The sequence below is a fragment of the Macrobrachium rosenbergii genome, chromosome 21 (genome assembly GCF_040412425.1).
Source record: "Macrobrachium rosenbergii isolate ZJJX-2024 chromosome 21, ASM4041242v1, whole genome shotgun sequence".
Classification (NCBI taxonomy): domain Eukaryota; kingdom Metazoa; phylum Arthropoda; class Malacostraca; order Decapoda; family Palaemonidae; genus Macrobrachium; species Macrobrachium rosenbergii.
In genome coordinates, this window is record NC_089761.1 from 35341773 (window position 1) to 35359272 (window position 17500).

General features: G+C 33.1%; 2 protein-coding genes across 3 annotated transcripts in view; one reads left to right on the forward strand and one right to left on the reverse strand.

The window, feature by feature from the left end:
• Window positions 1–17500, forward strand: part of LOC136849927 (ketohexokinase-like) — a 324411-nt gene that overhangs the window by 69976 nt on the left and 236935 nt on the right. The gene's annotated exons all lie outside the window — the stretch shown is intronic.
• The window catches only part of LOC136849926 (muscle M-line assembly protein unc-89-like), a 79897-nt gene continuing 70933 nt past the window's right edge, over window positions 8537–17500 (reverse strand). The window contains exons 6-8 of the mRNA XM_067123443.1: window positions 14312–14489; window positions 13293–13429; window positions 8537–9336 (exon numbers count right to left, since the gene is read on the reverse strand). Coding sequence (XP_066979544.1) covers window positions 9143–9336; window positions 13293–13429; window positions 14312–14489 — 509 coding nt within the window. The 3' untranslated portion in view covers window positions 8537–9142. The remainder of the gene's footprint in view (window positions 9337–13292; window positions 13430–14311; window positions 14490–17500) is intronic.

Consider the following 17500-nt stretch of genomic DNA (forward strand, 5'->3'; position numbering starts at 1 on the left):
TTTTTTATACGTTCTTTGGCTTCCGTTTGTTCGAGATTTAATTCTAGATTAAAAGGGAAGGTCGTGTTTCATTATATGTGCTCACACACATTGGCATATATATATATATATATATATATATATATATATATATATATATATATATATATTTATATATTTATATATATAATAATATAATAATAATAATAATAATAATAATAATAATAATAATAATAATAATATTCATTATGCATATACAATTATATTATTATTATTATTATTATTATTATTATTATTATTATTATTATTATTATTATTATTATTATTATTATTATTATTATTACTCAGAAGCTGAACTCCATTCATATGAAAGAAGCCTACCACAGGGGCCACTGACTTGAAAATTCAAGGGGAAAAAACCCTGGGCATATTAAGCTGCGTAGAACCATTCACCGTGAGCAAAAGACTTAATAAAAAAAAAATTGCATTATAGAAAAATCAGGAAATAGAGAATGCCAACGAAAAACCTGGCTGTCCCAATCGCCCACTTGGGCAATTCTGACACGAGGCCATCAGTGGATTAGGCTAATCCCGCCCAATCCAGAAACAAATCCATCTGCAGGGAAATAAGAGTCGGAGTGAAAATGTATATTTACTTTCGCGGACGTAAATGCATTTATTTATACTGAGGGCGGCGAGGTTCCTTGTATATATATGTATGTATGTATGTATGTATGTATGTATGTATGTGTATATATATAATACACACACACATATATATATATATATCATAAAGATTCATATGTGTATATAATATATATATATATATATATATATATTTATATATATATATATATATATATATATTTATAAATATTCATATGTATATATATATATATATATATATATATATATATATATATATATATATATATTATATATATATATATATATATATATATATATATATATATATATATAAATATATATATATTTATGTATATATAAAGCCATATACATATATATATATATATATATATATATATATATATAAAATATAATATATATATATATAATATATATATATACATATAGATATATATATATATATATATATATATATATATATATATATATATATATTTTTTTTTTTTTAACCTGATTACTGATACTGTCTAAACTTTGGTTTTTCACGAAATTTAAAATTCACCTTTTCTTGATTTATTAATATTCTGATTGATTTTTTGCCCAAAGCATTATTAATGTTATCTTTTCGCAGATTTTCTCTTTGCTTTCAAATTCCATATATCAAAGTTATTTTTCTTAAATTCTCTGTTTCTATGAACTTCCGAGTTTTATCAAAACAAAATAATTTTCGTATGGAGTTATTTCGCAAAAGTTCTCATACTTTTTAAGTTTTCTGTAAAAGAAAACTATTGAGATAGCTATTTTCTGTCCGTCCGCACTTTTTCTGTCCGTAATTTGTCCGTCCGCACTTTTTCTGTCCGCACTTTTTCCGTCTGCACTTTTCCGTCCTCACTTTTTCTGTCTGCACTTTTCTGTCCTCACTTTTTCCGTCCGTCCTCACTTTTTCTGTCCGCACTTTTTCCGTCCGCACTTTGTCTGTCCGCTGACTTGAATTATTCCTTATTTTCCTATACTTTCGGTTATTTTTAGATTGTTATAGATGACTTAATATTGTTTATTTATTTAGTATTGCGAGTCTTAGGTTATGTATTTTTTTTACTTATTTTTATTCATAATTATTAGTGTTTATGGCTTATCCTGAAATAACGTTTACAGTGATGATGATGATGATGATTATATATATAATATTATATATATATATATTGTATATATATATGTATATGATATATTATATATTTATATATATATATATATATATATATATATATATATATATATATATATATATATGTATATATAGTTACATATACATATATGTATAAATAACTACATACATACATCAAATCAAACACTGCCAATATTTTTTTATCAACACGCAAACCCAAGCTCTAATCTTATTACTGCACACGACGAATAGATTATTTATGCAGTTGTATTACAATATAAACACGCTCTGAAATCCCGTCCAAATCCCCATTGTATATGCGAGTTGCACACCACAGTGATAAAAAAAAATAAAAAAAATAGATCAACAAATACAAAAACATCATCTATTATTTGTGGTTCGTCCCAGCGCCTAATCCCTGTTCATCACCTCATTTGCTTCCAGTTCCTTCCATGTTTTCCAATTACTCTTTTCGTGGAAGAGGAGGGAAGAGAGAGAGAGAGAGAGAGAGAGAGAGACAGAGAGAGACAGAGAGAGAGAGAGAGAGAGAGAGAGAGAGAGAGAGAGAGAGAGAGAGACTGTAAAGGAAGAAAGATTAATGGAAATAGAATACTAAACGACAGGAGAGAGAGAGAGAGAGAGAGAGAGAGAGAGAGAGAGAGAGAGAGAGAGAGAGAATATTCAATATAATGTATTGAGGGAGAGAGAGAGAGAGAGATTCCAAAGGAAGAAAGGTTAACGGAAATAAAATACTGAGAGAGAGAGAGAGACAGAGAGAGAGAGAGAGAGAGAGAGAGAGAGAGAGAGAGAGAGAGAGAGAGAGAGAGAGAGAGATTTTCCAAAATGGAAAGATTAACGGAAATAAAATACTGAACGACAGAGAGAGAGAGAGAGAGAGAGAGAGAGAGAGAGAGAGAGAGAGAGAGAGAGAGAGATTCTAAAGGAATAAAGATTAATCGAAATGAAATACTGAACGACACACACACACACACACAGAGAGAGAGAGAGAGAGAGAGAGAGAGAGAGAGAGAGAGAGAGAGAGAGAGAGAATAAAAGAACACGCGTGAAGATTCAATTCAATTATGCACCTCGACTCTTCCGCGAAAGATTTTGGGGTTATGATAATTAATATCTTACCCGAGGGAATTATGTTCCTCATTATCGGGGTATCTGTTATATGATGAATTTGTTTATTAATTCCCTTATTTGGTTTGTTTTTTTCTATTTTTTTATTTCTTTTATTTTTGTTTTCTTGAAATCAGGAGAGTCAGAATGATACTTGATGCCGGTTTCGTCTTGAAGAAAATTTAAGAACGTTGAGATGTACGTAATATCGTTGTAATAATAATAATAATAATAATAATAATAATAATAATAATAATAATAATAATAATAATAATAATAATAATTGGAAACTGGATGATTTAAACATACACTTTTATACACACACACATATATATATATATATATATATATATATATATATATATATATATATATATATATATGTATATTTATATATATTATAATTATACATATATATCTATATATATTTTATGTATAAATATTAATATATATATATATATATATATATATATATATATAAATATATATATATATTTATATATATATATATAAATTAGAGACCCTAATCCAGAAGAGCCCTTTAGTATAGTGTATCAACTATGTCATCAAGCCAATACACCAGGCTATCGGTTTTATCAAATGCAATGGAAGCTAATGTGAATATCAACCCACTGGACCAAATTAGAAATAGCATTAGAAATAGACCTATTGAAGCTACAAAATTTGAAACGTACAAAAAACGCAGTTAAATCCATCGCTTGCAGTTCATCCAGTGTATGCAGATAGAATATTTGTTGAAGATTATAAGCGACAGTCGTTCACCAGACTTCGCCTGCTGTCTCATTCTCTTAAAGTCGAGTCTGGGAGATGGAGCAGAATCCCACCAGAAAGACGATTATGTTCATGTGGTACTATTGAAGTATAACGAAAAACATGTGATGCTAAAATGTAATCTAGCAGCTCATTTGAGAAATAGATATCATATGCTAACCTTTACAAGTTTGACTGAATTACTGGAGAGTGATAAATGCGCGGAAGTATGTGATTATATTTACAATGTTTTGAAATTGTATATGTAGATAATGGCATAGAAGGGCTCTGTTTATTTATTATAGAAAGAGTAATTTATGTTTGGGTTTTCTTTTTGGACTGCAGAGTATGCAGTTATATAAGATCGATACAGTTTTGTATAAGTTTATGTATACTGTATATTTTTGATAACTGTCAAAATATTGTATGTTCTTTGCAGTCAATAAAAATCTAATCTAATCTATATATATATATATTATATATATATATATATATATATATATATATATATATATATATATATATATATATATATATATATATATATATATGAATGTGTGTGTGAGTCTGTACATGTATGCAATATAAATATCTGCTCTAGCACTTGCAAGCCAAACAAGAATCGAATTTTTTTCAAAATGAGTAACACTCTTTGCAATAAAGCCTTCAGACATTCCAAACCAAAAGATATCACACCGCGGCAGAAAGACCAGATGTCGGCGAGACGTAAGAGAGAGAGAGAGAGAGAGAGAGAGAGAGAGAGAGAGAGTTTATTTATCGCAATGGAAGTACGTTTTGCACTGACGCAGTGTGGACGTTGCTTGGGCACCACGCAGCGAATACTAATGGCTTCAAGAGGCCGCTTCTTCCTTCCTTCCTTCCTCCTCCTCCTCCTCCTCCTCCTCCTCCTCCTCCTCCTCCTCCTCCTCCTCCTCAAGTAGCATCAGTAGCAGATAGCCTCAAGTAACTCAGTACTCGCATTGTCTTCGGGTAATTGAAGAGCGATCTCGGGCTTAAAATATCGCGTCGTGAGTCCTTCCCGTTGATTTATCTGATGCAATAACCTGGCGTTGCAGCAGTAGTTACGGTCTCTGTTGAATTCAATCGGAACTCCAGAAGTCCGAGCGAAAATGCGATGCGTTAATTCTCTATCACTATTCTTCTGGCATTTTAATACATTTTTATCTATTTATCTATTTGTTAATTTCTTTTCTGTATTTCCCTTTACTTCTTCCTGCCTCTTCCAAATGAACACCATAATATTCTTTGGAATCTTGAATTTCAAGTCAGTGGCCCCTTTGGTGGGCTTGTTCCATATGAATAGGGTTCTTCATCTTCTAAATAATAAAAATAATAATAATAATAATAATAATAATAATAATAATAATAATAATAATACTAATAATAATAATAATAATGTAATTCTGAATCCGAACTTATTAAAGGTTGATATCTGGTGTCGATTGATTGATTCATCAAATCTGGCGTTATATATAACCACGACAGCAACTGTAGCTCTTTCAAAGAGGATTTGAGGTTATTATTAAAAATCATCTGATTGACTGTTTAAATTGTAATCTTGGCTTTTGGAAAGGATCTGGCATGTAAAAATTAATTTCATATTGATTTTTCCTCATAATATAAAAAAGGAAATGATGAGATATGTATCTGGCTTAGAAAAGATAATCTCATATTGATTTTTCCTCAAAATAAAAATGTGACATTATATGAGATATATAATTGGCTTATCAGAGATAATTTCAAGTTGACTTTTTCTAAAAATAAAAGAATAGGAAATTAGGAGATATTTTATAAAAAGGCAATTTTAAATTGATTTTCCCTAAAAATAAAAAAGTTAAATTATTTATGTATGTATGTATGTATATATATATATATATATATATATATATATATATATATATATATATATATATATATATATATATATATATATATTGTATATATGTACAGAAAGATAATTTCAACTTAATTTTTCCCGAAAATGAAAAAAGTGAAATTATGTGATATAAATTTTATCAAAAGACAGTTTCAAATTGATTTTCCTCAAAATAAAAAGGAAATTGTGATATATATATATATATATATATATATATATATGTATATATATATATAAAATATATATATACATATATATATATATATATATATATATATATATATATATATATATATATATATATATATATATATATATATATATATATATATATATATATATATATATATATATATATATATATATATATATATATATATATATATATATATATATATATATATATATATATATATATATATATATATATATATATATATATATATTATGAAGAGGTCATTTCAACTGACTTTTCCTCAAAATAAAAAAGTCAAATTATGAGATATATATCTTATGAAAAAATAATTCTAAATTGATTTTCCCTCAAAATAAAAAAAAAGTGAAACTACGAACTATATATCTTATAAAAAAATTATTTCAAATTGATTTTTCTTAAAAATAAAAAAAGTGAAATTAGGAGATATATATTTAATAAAAAGTTATTTCAAAGGGATTTTCCCTAAAAATAAAAAAAGGAAACTATCAGATATATATCTGATAAAAAGAAATTTAAACTTGATTTTTCCTAAAAATAAAAAGAAGTGGAATTATGAGATGTAAATATCTTATAAAAAGATATCAAATTGACTTTTCCTCAAAATCAAAAAGTGAAATAATGAGATATGGATCTGGTTAATAAAAGATGATTTCATATTGGCTTTTCCACAGAATAAAAAAAAAATGGTGAAATTACGAGATGTATAAATCAGAATAAAATGTTATGAGCGAAGCAAAACATCACGACAAAATCCATTTTCACGTTCATGCAACAGATTTCGCTTCTCGCTCTCTCCCCATTTCGGGATTAATGTCTGAATCGCCGGGAATAAAAGGCGATTTTTTTATGCTTTCATTTAAAAAAATCACGTTTGTATAACTTTTTCCCCCCTTTTTTAGAATTGAATTAAAAACCATTACCATTGGAAGCTTTTTTCTTCTCTTTTTTAGAATTTTATTAAAAAAACCATTACCATTTGATATTAGCATTTGCTTTCATCTTGTTTAAACATAATCTGAAAACAAAGAGACGTTAAATATTTTGTGAGGCAAAAAAAATGGAAAAATTAATAATGGTTGATGACATTCCGTAGGTCACTGAAATGAGACTATGTGGAAAGTATCTATTTCACGAAATGGCTATTCAAAACTCCTTTTCATTTATTGATTATTTGTATTCCAACTACGTGAATTATGTTTATTCCAAGAAATGTTTAATCAAAATAGCAATTTCGGCTTTAATTGTTCAGAAATAAAGAGAAGTGATTAATCAAAATAGCAATTTCGGCTTTAATTGTTCAGAAATAAAGAGAAGTGGTTTTTCAGCTCACTAAAATTAACAATGATTTGCATTACTTAGGCCAAGCTGTTCGTTATATGAAATATCATATATATTAGCTTAACCAATACCATAAAAAATCGTGGTAATGTAAGAGAGGGTCGAGATAGCTAATCTTGACCTCTGGTTGGACAACGGCAAGTGTAATTAAGGAGTTTATATCCCTTAGACTATTTTTTACACACATGAAAAATGTATATAAATATGAGTTTTGTTTTATTGTGTCAAGATACTACTTCCAATCGAAATTGGAAGCAGGTTAAGTAATTCAGCTGCTCTTTTTTGCAGTCCTCGTTGTGCACAACGAGTTCACAACCCAGCACATACTGCGTAGGAATCATGAACTCACGCATCATCTGCTTCGATCAAAGTTTCATATTCACTCCCGGAATCTAGAATTCTCTTCCTTCTCAGGTGTTTCCCGAAGCACATAGCTAATAACAGTCTGTTTCCAAATAATCTTTCACTGCTATTTCATTCTTTAAAGTTGTCCTTAATCCAGTAATCACCAATAGTTAAAGTTATTCTTCAACCAGTCATTAATTTTCATTCCCTTTTTTAAATAAAAATCAGTAATTATTACTTTATTAATGACTGTATTCAATTCAGTAATTATTCAGTGTTATGGCAAATCCACAACAAATCTACAACTGGTCAATTCGAAATCGTAAATTTGATAATTATGAGACCCGTTGATAATAATAATAATAATTATACCAGGTGTCATTCCATTTTCAGCTAAAATCATCTCTCCAGCACTTCCATCATAGCCAGGTGTATTTATCTCCTAAATCTCTTTATTACCAATTCCACTACAGAGCCTGTAATTTCATTCACAAGACATTCAGGTCTTCGTCAGCTTCTGGTAAATCAATCACATTATCTCCCTCATATCTCTTTTTATTACCTGACTAAAAGATGTTCTATCCAGCGTTGTCCTTCTTGTTCTTTCTTTGTTATTGCAGTAATCAAGCCAGTTATTGACTATCTTAAATAATCGGATATCACCTTAAACTGATCATTACTTAAAATCCTCATTTCTAAAGATAACCTGGAAACTAAAGTCACCACTGACGCCGTGAGTTCAGGTGCTCCGATAATTGTCTTCTTAATTTGCATAATTATTCCTAAAACGTTGCTGATTATAATTCCAAGTTCTAGGAAATAGATAATCAGTTCGCCACCATTATTAAGTGATTAGCATTTAGGCCTAGCTCGGAATTTGGCCCTATTTGGCATCCCAAGTTACTACAGTCAACATAAATCATAAGGCTCTTTGCAGATGGTTTATTATACACCTCCATTTCAGAGAATCATACAGAAACTAAAGTGATAATTTATACTATAGTGACCTTTTTCTTAAAACACAATAACAAATGGTATATAAACACAACAGTCCTAGCATTACATATATTTCCCAATAAACTGCTTAATACAATGTCACATTTCTCTCAATAAAAAGCATAGATAATCCACAGAAAAAAAAATAACTTACTAGCATTCCATATACATTTACCTCTGAAAAGTCACTGGTAATTTGATCACAACATTCACCCCTAATACAGAAACACGTCTTCTTCTTCTTCTCCTTCTTCTTCTTCTTCTTCTTCTTCTTCTTCTTCTTCTTCTTCTTCTTCTTCTTCTTCTTCTTTAGTATTGCCCTTTGCCTCAATTCTGTGGCTGTTGTCTCTCTATTTCAATCAGACTGAATAATTCAACCTGTTCCTACCATGCGCACCACCACACTGTATAAGAAGTCTTAGGGTCCATGATGAGAAAAATAAAAGAAGAATGAAAACAAGCCCACAGACACATCAGCCTAATCATCTGAGGAAAGACGAGGCGCTCCTGCAGAAGAGGGAGTACACCCAGCAGGCGGAGGGCGGCAGCATCCAGAGGCCTATATGACGCAGGCAGATGGCAAGGGGGGCGGTGCCCGCCGTGAATGGCTCATCAAACCAGCTGTCATTCCAGATGGTGGCCCAGGAAACGAGCCAGAGGGTCAGGAACGAGAAGCACTTGGAAGGCAGCCCGATTGTCTGGAAACTGGAATGGCGCTGGAATATGGAAATTCCTCCGCTGGTTCCAGCAGCCACTGGAGCCTCGCCGTCCTTCTGCTTCTCCCCTTCTTCTCCTCCTCCTCCTCCTCCTCATCGCCTGGAACGGCATCGTGGTGCAGCTCTGCCGGGTTCTCCCCTGGAAGGATCGCAAATGGAAAGGTAAACATTTCTGGAAGAGGCCAATGAGATCACAATTGGCATTAATGTCCTGGCTGCGGAAACAGTAAAGGGAAATTGTTTTCTTTAAATATTATTTCTTGAAACTTCTACTTATTTCCTTAGCAGTAAATGTTCGTTTTCTTGAAAAACATAAACAGCAGAGGATTTCTTTTTTTTTTTTCTTGGAAGAACGTAAACGGCTAAGAATCTCTCCATTCCTTGGAAGAACATAAATAGCTAAGACTATCTTTTATCCTGGAAGAACATAAACAGTTGAGAATGTTTTGATTTCCTGGAAGAACATAAACATATAAGACTTTGTTTTCCCTGGAAGAATATAAACAGCCGAGGATACCTCTCTTTCCTGGAAGAACATAAACAGCTGAGGATACCTCTCTTTCCTGGAAAAATAAAAACAGCTGAGAATCTCATTTTTCCTGGAAGAACATAAACTGCCGATGATATCTTTCTTTCCTGGAAAAGGATAAACAGCTGAGAATCTTATTATCCCTGGAAGAGCATAAACAGCCGATGATATCTTTCTTTCCTGGAAAAGGATAAACAACTGAGAATCTTATCGTCCCTGGAAGAACATAAACAGCCGATGATATCTTTCTTTCCTGGAAAAGGATAAACAACTGAGAATCTTATCGTCCCTGGAAGAACATAAACAGCCGATGATATCTTTCTTTCCTGGAAAATCATAAACAGCTGATGAGTAAATGAGGACATTTACATAATACAACATCAGGCTCAGAGTCTTCATTGCGATTTATTGATTAATTTGTTTATTACCCATGCTGTCTGACCCCTGGGTTAAGAATGCATAATTTAAACACGGAAGACCAAGTGAAATAAAAATTGAGACATTTATATTCATTACTCCAAGCAAATGTTTGAATTGCCCGTACTAGATAATTAGCTATTCTACAATCACGTCTGACCTCACTGTCAAGAATATTATTATTATTATTATTATTATTATTATTATTATTATTATTATTATTATTATTATTTAGAAGATGAAATCTATTCATATGGAACAAGCCTATTATTATTATTATTATTATTATTATTATTATTATTATTATTATTATTATTATTATTATTATTATTATTATTATTATTATTCAGAAGATGAAATCTATTCATATGGAACAAGCCCACCAGAGGGGCCACTGACTTGAAATTCAAGCTTCCAAAGAATATTATTATTATTATTATTATTATTATTATTATTATTATTATTATTATTATTATTATTATTATTATTATTATTATTATTATTATTCAGAAGATGAAATCTATTCATATGGAAGAAGCCCACCTAAGGGGCCATTATAGACTTGAATTTCAAGCTTCCAAAGAATATTAAGGTGTTCATTAGGAAGAAGTCAGAGGAAATAAAGAGAAATACGGAAAGAAGAGATTCCACTCACTTATTAAAAAGAAAAAAAATTATAAATTATCAAATATGCAAAAAATATATTGAAATGCAAGAAGAATAATATTAAAAAGAAAAAAGAATTAATAAACAAAATGCAAAAATATATACTGAAATTCAAGAAGAATAATGTCTTCAATGCATTGAACAAAACAAAAGATAAATAATAAATGAATAAAATAAATAAACAAGAGATGAATTCTGACACAGATTAAAACCAAAATAAGAAATTTTGAAGAGTCCACGCAGCGTTGAACACTCATGTCATTCACGGCTGTCCCACCACACTGCCTAACCACGAGAATGAGAGTATCCCCAAAAAATACCCAAAAACCCAAATTTGGGTGTCAACACGAAATCAGAAATATGGACGGCCCGCAGAAGGGGGGGCGGCACGACCCTGCCTAAAACGTGACGGACAAGACCTGCATGAAATCAGGCTGTGGGGGCGGGGGTGGGGTTGGTTGGGGGGGGAGAAGCAGTTCTAGGGCAAGAACACGAGACTGCAATCCGCAGGTCCATTGAATATGACTGGGATGCATTCTATTCTGGGTATTATGTATATATGTATATATATATATATGTGTATATATATATATATATATATATATATATATATATACATATATATATATATATTTATATATATGTATTACACATATATATATATATCTTTATCAATTTAATAATATATATATATATATATATATATATATATATTATATATATATATATATATGTATATATATATATATAAAATATGTGTATATATATTACATATATATATATATAATATATATATATATATATATATATATATGTATATATATATATATATATATATATATATATATATATATATATATATATATATATGTGTGTGTGTGTGTGTGTGTGTGTGTGTGTGTGTGTGTATTAAACAAGCCTCTATTGCTAAGAAATTCCTTATCATCCTGGCGAAAACATATCACCCCCTCCCTCCTCCAACCCGACCCCCCACCAACCCGTCAACCCCAGGAACACGACGCCATTCCCAAGGATAAGCCAAAAAAAAAAAAATACCCTGATAAAAAAACCATCCCTGAAGAGAAACGATTAATCCAGAAGCAATACAAACTTGTGTTCGGGACGACGAAACATTACTCATGCTTGAAAGATTGTCACTGGCTCTAATAGTCGAGAGGATAGGGTGTGTTTTTTTTTCTCTCTCTCTCTGAATGTAGCTTTTTCCTTATGTCGTTCAGCAACCACAAGGCGTTATGAGATTGCTAGATTAATGTCCTCTCTTCGCTCATGTTTTATTTTTCTTCCCCGGACGGAGGTGATTGTAAAGTTAAGCGGGAAGGAGAGAGAGAGAGAGAGAGAGAGAGAGAGAGAGAGAGAGAGAGAGAGAGAGAGAGAGAGAGAGAGAGAGGGAGTAGCAGGGTGCAAATAGCCAGCGAGGGTAATATATCTTCACAATCTTTTAAATTTTTCTTTTTTTAATGCCGAGCATATTAACTGGGATATTATCGTAACTTATATTGCAGCTCGTGTTTTGCATTAATGGCCTGGCGAAGGAAAGGAAGAGAGAGAGAGAGAGAGAGAGAGAGAGAGAGAGAGAGAGAGAGAGAGAGCTAGCTGCAAGTAAGGCTTGACAAATTTCTGTTGATCATTAAATCAGAACAGTTGAACGTCTAATTTTTTTTTTTTTGGTGAAATTGACATTTGTAGTAATGCTCACTGGACCTACGCGAATATAATTGGCTTTGTTGACTGATTTACAATTTATGTAATTATTTGATATAAGCAACTTGCTCTACACAAGTTATTAAGGGGAAATAGACCGCAGGAATCCTGTCAAATTCTGGTGACATTCCTACAAAATCAATAAAGGGATTATTACTCTTATTATCTGCAATGACGTCATATGCCCCTGAAAATACTTCTACAGAAACTATAAAGGATTAACCTGTGACACCCAGTCTTAACTTATTCCTGAAATAACTATATATTTTCACTCACATTGCATGCTTAGAAACAGGGACTCTCCTACGATAACTATAAATGCTTACTTATTCCTACAATATACATAAAATATTAATATATAACCATAATTAAGACCAAATCCTGCTATACAAATTGGAACTAATTCATACTCTACCTATAAAATTTTATCTTGATCACCTGCAGCGTCTTGTAATCCAGACAACATCCTACTCTAGGCATAAAATATTATCCTATTTCGTCGTGATTAAATCCTAACATCCTACGAAGACTCTCCCACCTGTAATAGGATTAATTAATGCTGTAACTATAAAGAGTCACCTTGACTACCTGAGAAGACGTCCCCTAGTTCTGACTAATTCCCACAACACAAGTTGCCTGATCTGTGCCTAAATCTGAAGGAGTTTCCCTTGCGACCTGGGTTAGGGCTTATGAACGCCCTCTCCTAAGACTTATAGATGCCCTCACTGACGCCCTAATTGCAAGGGGTGACCTGGATTTACCTGCAATGACATGGACGGTGACCGTATCGCTGGAGTAGTTGCTGTACCAGCAGGAGTATATCCCCGAGTGACGAGGAGTGGCGTTGGCTACGTAGAGGCGACTTCGGATGTATCCGGACTCAGAGTCTCCCTTGACGCTGGAAGAAGAAGAAGAATGAAATTGAAAACGGACGGATTATATTGGGTTTTGCTATCTCTCTCTCTCTCTCTCTCTCTCTCTCTCTCTCTCTCTCTCTCTCTCTCTCTCTCTCTCTCTCTCTCTAGGAGCTTGTTCTGCCACTGGGAAGAATGATCTAGCTTTAATGGTTTGCTCTCTCTCTCTCTCTCTCTCTCTCTCTCTCTCTCTCTCTCTCTCTCTCTCTCTCTCTCTCTCAGTTATCATGTAAACAATCTAAAATCAAGTGAATACTTTAAACACATCATTTGGTACTTTTCAGTCTTTAGAACCAGCAGCACTTCAGCCTCTCTCTCTCTCTCTCTCTCTCTCTCTCTCTCTCTCTCTCTCTCTCTCTCTCTCTCTCTCTCTCTCTCTCTCTCTCAGTAAATCCTTCAAACAATCTAGAATCAAAAGAACTCTTTAAACACATCATTTGGTACTTTTCAGTCTTTAGGACCAGCAGCACTCTCTCTCTCTCTCTCTCTCTCTCTCTCTCTCTCTCTCTCTCTCTCTCTCTCTCTCTCTCTCTCTCTCAATAAACCTTGTAAACAATCTAAAATCAAGTGAATACTTTAAACACATGATTTGGTACTTTTCAGATCTTTAGAACTAGCAGCACTTCTCTCTCTCTCTCTCTCTCTCTCTCTCTCTCTCTCTCTCTCTCTCTCTCTCTCTCTCTCTCTCTCTCTCTCAGGTTTTCTCTCTCTCTCTCAGTAAACCTTGTAAACAATCTAAAATCAGAAGAACATTTTAAACACATCATCTGAACCTCCCAAACAGCCGCAACAAGCAAAATCCAATCACGTCCTGCCCCCCGAAAGCAACCAATTTAATTCCACCTGTCGAGACGTCTCGCACGCACCTGATTCCACCTGTCGAGGTGTTGAAGGTGAGGGTCGTGTTGCCTCTCCGCCAGGTCACGGGTCCGTGGGGGAACGGGACGAATTCGATCACGCACTTCAGCTCGATCATGCTGCCGCTGTTGTAGTGTTTCTCGACGACCTTCGTCCCCCTCTCGTCCACGACTCGAACCCGGGGTTCTGTGAGAGGGTACAGAGAAGAAAAATAAAGGTTTTTTAAATAAAGAGATTGAAGATGGCGTCACCACTGTTGTAGTGTTCGTTCCCCTCTCGTCCAGGACTCGAACCCGGGGTTCTGTGGGAAGGTGCAGAGGAAGAAGTATAAAGGTTTTTTTTAGGAATAAAGAGAATTGAAGATGACTTTTACCACTGTTGCAGTGTTTCTCGACAACCTCCTTCCCTCCCTTCGTCCGTGACTCGAACCCGGCGTTCTGTTTGTGGGGCGGGAGGTAGAAAAGTCTTCTATAAAATAAATGCAGCTGAAGCAGCAATGATATTCAATAAAACCTATTATTATTATTATTATTATTATTATTATTATTATTATTATTATTATTATTATTATTATTACTACCCAGAAGAAGAACCTTATTCATATGGGACAAGCCCACCAGAGGGGCCACTGACTTGAAATTCAAGCTTCCAAAGAATATGAAACATGAATGAGAAATCAAAGAGAAGAGAGAAAATATTTTCGCGACGAAGATAACGAAGCGACCTGAAGTAGCAAGAATCTTCAGGCAGCGAGGAAAACTAAGAAAACAAGAAAATAAAAAGAACAACTGAAAGATTCAAAGTTAGAGAGGAGGAAACAGGCGAGGAGAGATGGGATAATGAAATGCCTCAAGAGAAGTCGAGTTAGGAGTTCAAAAGGAGCCAGGGAAGACGCTTGCTAAGGACTCGGACCTCGAGATGAATATTCTGAAGAAACGAGGAAAAAACGAGCCGAAGTTTCTTCGGCGCAACCCCGTTTTCTGTACAGGGCATAATCAGAGCCACCGAAAACAGATCTATCTTTCGGTGGTCTCGGTGTAATGCTGTATGAGCCGCGGTCCATGAAGCTCTCATCCGGTCGTGGTGGCTTGTGTTGTTGAGTTGCCAGAAGCACGGTTATGGCTAACATTAATCTTAAATAAAATAAAACTACTGAGGCTAGAGGGCTGCAATTTGGTATGTTTGATGATTGGAGGGTGGATGATCCACATATCAATTTGCAGCCCTCTAGCCTCAGTAGTTTTTAAGATCTGAGGGCGGACAGAAAAAGTGCGGACGGACAGACAAAGCCGGCACAATAGTTTTATTTTCAGAAAACTAAAAATCGACTCTGGTGAAAATGTGGTCCACAGTTGAATGACATGTCTGGAATAAAGAAGGAAAAAGAGTTTAGGTAGATGAGTCCATGGATTCCAGAGAAAGATTGAAATGACGATTGATGATTATGACCACTCTGCTGGCGATACAAAATCTAGGTTATTGACGCCGCAATAAATGAAAATAAAGAAACTAAAGAATGAATAAATAAATAAATTTGAAAGAGTTTCAAATGAGAAATATATAATTATATATATATATATATATATATATATATATATATATATATATATATATATATATATATATATATATATATGTGTGTGTGTGTGTGAGAGCGAGCGTACACGCGAGCTGTCGGCATTTAGAATTAAATTCTATCAAAGTTACGGGGAAGAGTGTTTGATTTCCTTTACATCCAATTCGCTTATTCTGGACTCTCAAAGGAAACGGCCCTCAAAGAAATCTCTTTTAACTCGGCCTCATTTCACGTCGAATCAAATATGGGGGAAACTAGAGTTTTTTTTTTACTTTTGTGTTTTTTTATATGTATATATTTATATACATATATATTTATACATATATATATATGTATATAATATATATAAAAATATATATATTATATATATATGTATACATATATATATATAAAATATTATATATATATATATATATATATATATATATATATATATATATATATATATGTGTGTGTGTTTGTGTTTGTGTGTGTTTATGTGCATATTTAACTATCGTGAATATAGTCAAATCACTTCTTCATTTCTAAGTCACCCATTTGTAATATATGATAGGATCTTAACAAATATTATTATTATTATTATTATTATTATTATTATTATTATTATTATTATTATTATTATTTCTGCTTTTATTATTAACATTCCTGCTGCCGTTCCTCCTGCCACTGCATTCAGCAGTCAGCAGCATTCAGGAGCAGTTAGCGGCGTCAGCAATGAAGCAAGCACGCTCAGCCAGCCTCTCTCCGCTAGAAGGCTACACACACACACACACACACACACACACACACACACACACACACACACACACACACACACACAAGCGCTTGGGTGGTATCTCAGACGAAGGAAAATTATGATTTATGGCGTCAGCGTCTCTGAAGGTAATCCGCTTCCACATTTCCTTTTTATTCCGGCGGGAAGAATTCCTTCCTCGTGTTTCCTGGCTTAAGTAATGTGTTTGAAGATGCCGTGACGAAGGAGGAGGAGGAGGAGGAGAAGGAGGACTTTTTGGAGGAGCTGGCCCAGGTTCCATCCATGTTTTGATGGGGGGGGGGCGGTGGTTAACGTATATGACCCGCAGGTTAATGACTGTGAAATTACCTGTGCTGATAAGAATGGAAATGCGATTGTTGGTGACAAGGGAAATACGATTGTTGATGTGACAAAGGTAGGGATGTATGCTGACAAGGGAAATGCGATTGTTGATGACAAGGGAAATACGATTGTTGATGACAAGGGAAGTTACGATTGTTGATGACAAGGGAAATACGATTGTTGATGACAAAAAATTTGTTGTTGATTGTTGATGTGAAAAGGTAGGAATTCATGAAGACAAGGAAAATGCGATTGTTGATGACAAGGGAAATACGATTGTTGATGACAAGGGAAATGCGATTGTTGGTGACAGGGGAAATACGATTGTTGATGTGAAAAAGGTAGGAATGTATGAAGACAAGGAAAATGCGATTGTTGGTGACAAGGGAAATACGATTGTTGATGTGAAAAAGGCAGGAATGTATGAAGACAAGGAAAATACGATTGTTGATGACAAGAGAAATACGATTGTTGATAACAATGAAAATACGATTCTTGATGACAAGGGAAATACGATTGTTGATG